This window comes from Ischnura elegans, chromosome X, assembly GCF_921293095.1.
Source record: "Ischnura elegans chromosome X, ioIscEleg1.1, whole genome shotgun sequence".
NCBI lineage: Eukaryota > Metazoa > Arthropoda > Insecta > Odonata > Coenagrionidae > Ischnura > Ischnura elegans.
The window spans coordinates 66,427,278-66,430,211 of NC_060259.1; the positions used below are offsets into that span (position 1 = coordinate 66,427,278).

The following is a 2,934-nucleotide window of genomic DNA, read 5'->3' on the forward strand; positions in this document are numbered from 1 at the left end:
CCGTTAATGAGAACAAATGCCTGTACCTTCCTATTAGGGGATGCATAACAGCTTTTTCCCCCACATTCAGGTGCGTCAATTTCCCTTCAATGTCACTATCCGAAAGCTCGCACAGACTCGTACTCTCCACAGAGCGCACATTCCTATCGCATGCACCCTCAACATCATCCCCGCAGAATCTTTCATTTGAAACAAAATCTACATCGCTCACTGTCGCCACCACTGTGCCCTTGCATAGATTTACTGTCGACTCCCCATAATTACTCACGCGCACCTTCGCGCTTCCTCCCCCGTCCACTCGACACAAACACCGGGCAACTAAACACTCCTCCATCTCGAGAGCCGGCTCCAACACGCACTCTTCTCCCTCCGTCCACTCCCGCCCGGGTAAGGGGAGGGATACGAGCTTCGATGAACGGGCTGGGATTACTTCCGCCGCTGGGAGTCGAACCGGCACATCCACACGTGGCCGGCGGCTCCAAGGTCCCTCATGACCCACGAAATCAGGCCCCTCCAGCCCCTCCAACCCCTCCGCCTGTCCCACCGAAGAGTCCGTCGGTAGGATAGCCATTCCGCCCGCCCTCCGCCGCTTCCTTCCGCGCTGCCGCCTAGCTCTCCTCCTTGGTTTTCCCGCCCCAGGGCTGTCAAAATTTCTCTCGGCGACCTCTGGCTTCCCTTCCGGGCCGGCTGTCGACACGTCCCTCGGTCATTCCCATGACATAATTCCGGGTCCGCCCCCTCTGGCGGTGGAAGCCACGCCCCCCGACGTAAATCCTCTCATGGTCGTCACCGCACATCCCGGCCCCTCTCCAAATGCCTCCTCTGACCGCAGTGCGAATTCTCCGGATCTCGCTCTCCCTCTCTCGGTCAAGGGAATTATTGACCCCCCAATTGAGAGTTCCCCCTTTTTCACGTCAATAACGGCCCCCGATTCACGAAGGAAGTCAATACCAATAAGGCCTTCATACCCGCCCAAGGTGTCCACTACTTGGGCCCGAAGATTATGCACATCGCTTCCGAACCATACCGGAAGCACTACCTCTCCGTAATTCCAAATACATCTACCCGTCAGACCCTTTATCCTAAAACGAGACCTACGTGGAACTTGTCCCCCACAGCACTCCTTAGTCACTAGACTCACCTGGGCCCCAGTGTCCACTAACATACGCCGCCTCTTATATTCACACGTGACAATCACCGCTAAGTCCTCCATTCCCCCTTCACGGTGCACACATGGAATCAAAGTCTTTACCGGGGGCCTTGGCGGGCGGCCTGCTCGGCCCCGGAACCGTTTAAAGACGCTCAACGCGCCCCCCGACGCGCATCCGCCCCCCCACTCGGCAATTCCTCGCCCAATGTCCTTGTCCACCGCAATTAAAGCACCGCATTCCACCCCTGTTTGCACACTCTCTCGCAAAGTGGCCGGGTTGCCCACAAGCATGACAGACTCCCTCACGCATCGTGAAAACGTTTCTCTCTTCCGTCTCCGGATGAGCCCTCCTCTCTGCCTCGCGTATACGCACGGCCACATTAACGGCTGCGTCGAAGGTTTCCGGCATCGCAAGACGCGTATGTTCCCCCACTCTGCCCGGCAGGCCGTTTAAAAACGCGTCCAAAGCCCTTTCATCCGATTCGGATTGGCGTATCGCGGCCGCTGCGGCATCTTCCTCCTCCTTCCACGTGTGGCTGTTCAATTCACGAATGCGGTCCGCAAATTCCTCGATCCGCTCCCTGGGTGCCATGCGGACGCAAGCAAGCATCTCTCTGTAGAACCGTCGGTTTTTAACCCCCCGGTACCTTTCTAACAGAGACTTCCGAGCGTCATCATATGTTTTAACAGCCCCTGCTCTCTCCTTCGCCCGCAGGTGCTCTAGTGCCCCCCCGCGGGTGCGTAAGGTGATCACACTTAGCTTGTCGTCGTCGCTCCAACCACTAAGTTTCGCCACCTGCTCCACTTGCGAGAAGAACGTCTCCACGTTCTCCCCCGCGGCGCCAGAGAAATACTCAATGGAGGATACCATTGAGAATGACTTCCCCGTGATTTGTCCTTCCCCCTTTGTGTTATCCGCACGGGCCCGAAAACCTTCGTTTTCTTCCTTGAGAATCCGCAGTTGCGCGGATAGCTCATCCACCGCCTGCTGGAGGTTCATCTTGCGGCCCGATAAGCTGATCCGACCCGTCATTCTAGATTGTTCTCCACCTTTGTTTGTGACTTGATATCCAGTTGCTTCCCCTAGAATTTAGCAAAGATCCCCCACTTCGGACACCAGATGTAAGTCGTCTTCTCCGACGATAAAGGGGTTCGGGGGAAACAAAGCAGTGAACAAGTCCAAATTCTGTCACACAAGCAACTTCCTTTATTCAGTCCCAAGCCATACACCTTGTTTCGCTGCACAACACCAACTGCCGACCCTAGCAGCCACAAGCCCACGCCCTGGAGTCACCGAAGGGATCGTTTGTCAGGCGACTCTTCCGATGACAGCAGGAACGTGCCTAATGGCTGGGTCTCAGAGGAAGTCCGTTCGAGGCGACCCTCGTCGTCTCGCACCTTATAATAATCTAAATGAAACTGCTCTTACAAAATTAATTTAAAACTGCCAGAGGGAGAGTCAACGCTTAATGCGTCTTCTCTCCTTAGCCTTCGCCCGGATGATTTCTGACTCGGAAATATATTCGTCTTCTTCCATAGACTCTGGTTGGCTACGCGTGCGCGAACCAGATGGACCCGGGGACTGGGATTTTCCACGCCTGCTTTGCGTGGCCACGGTGGGTGTTGTGGTTGGGTTCTTCTTTGAAGAGCCCTGACTAGCATCGTTTTTTCCGGCGGTGTGCCCTTCTTCGTTGCCGGCTTGGTAGCCTTATCCGGCTTGGCTTGCTTTACATTCTTAATAGTATGTTCTTCCTTATTTTTCTCTTGCGTGTCTGTATTGTTAT

At 55.2% G+C, this 2,934-nt stretch overlaps 1 protein-coding gene across 1 annotated transcript; it reads right to left on the bottom strand.

The window, feature by feature from the left end:
- Nucleotides 1-1,292: 1,292 nt before the first annotated feature.
- On the bottom strand, nt 1,293-2,183 carry LOC124171173. Its single transcript, XM_046550313.1, has one exon. It carries the CDS (start codon nt 2,181-2,183, stop codon nt 1,293-1,295), a length of 891 nt encoding a protein of 296 aa, XP_046406269.1.
- Nucleotides 2,184-2,934: the final 751 nt, after the last annotated feature.

What these genes read in the sequence shown, in the direction of transcription:
- LOC124171173 (XM_046550313.1), bottom strand. Translation starts at nt 2,183, where the DNA reads ATGACGGGTCGGATCAGCTTATCGGGCCGCAAGATGAACCTCCAGCAG.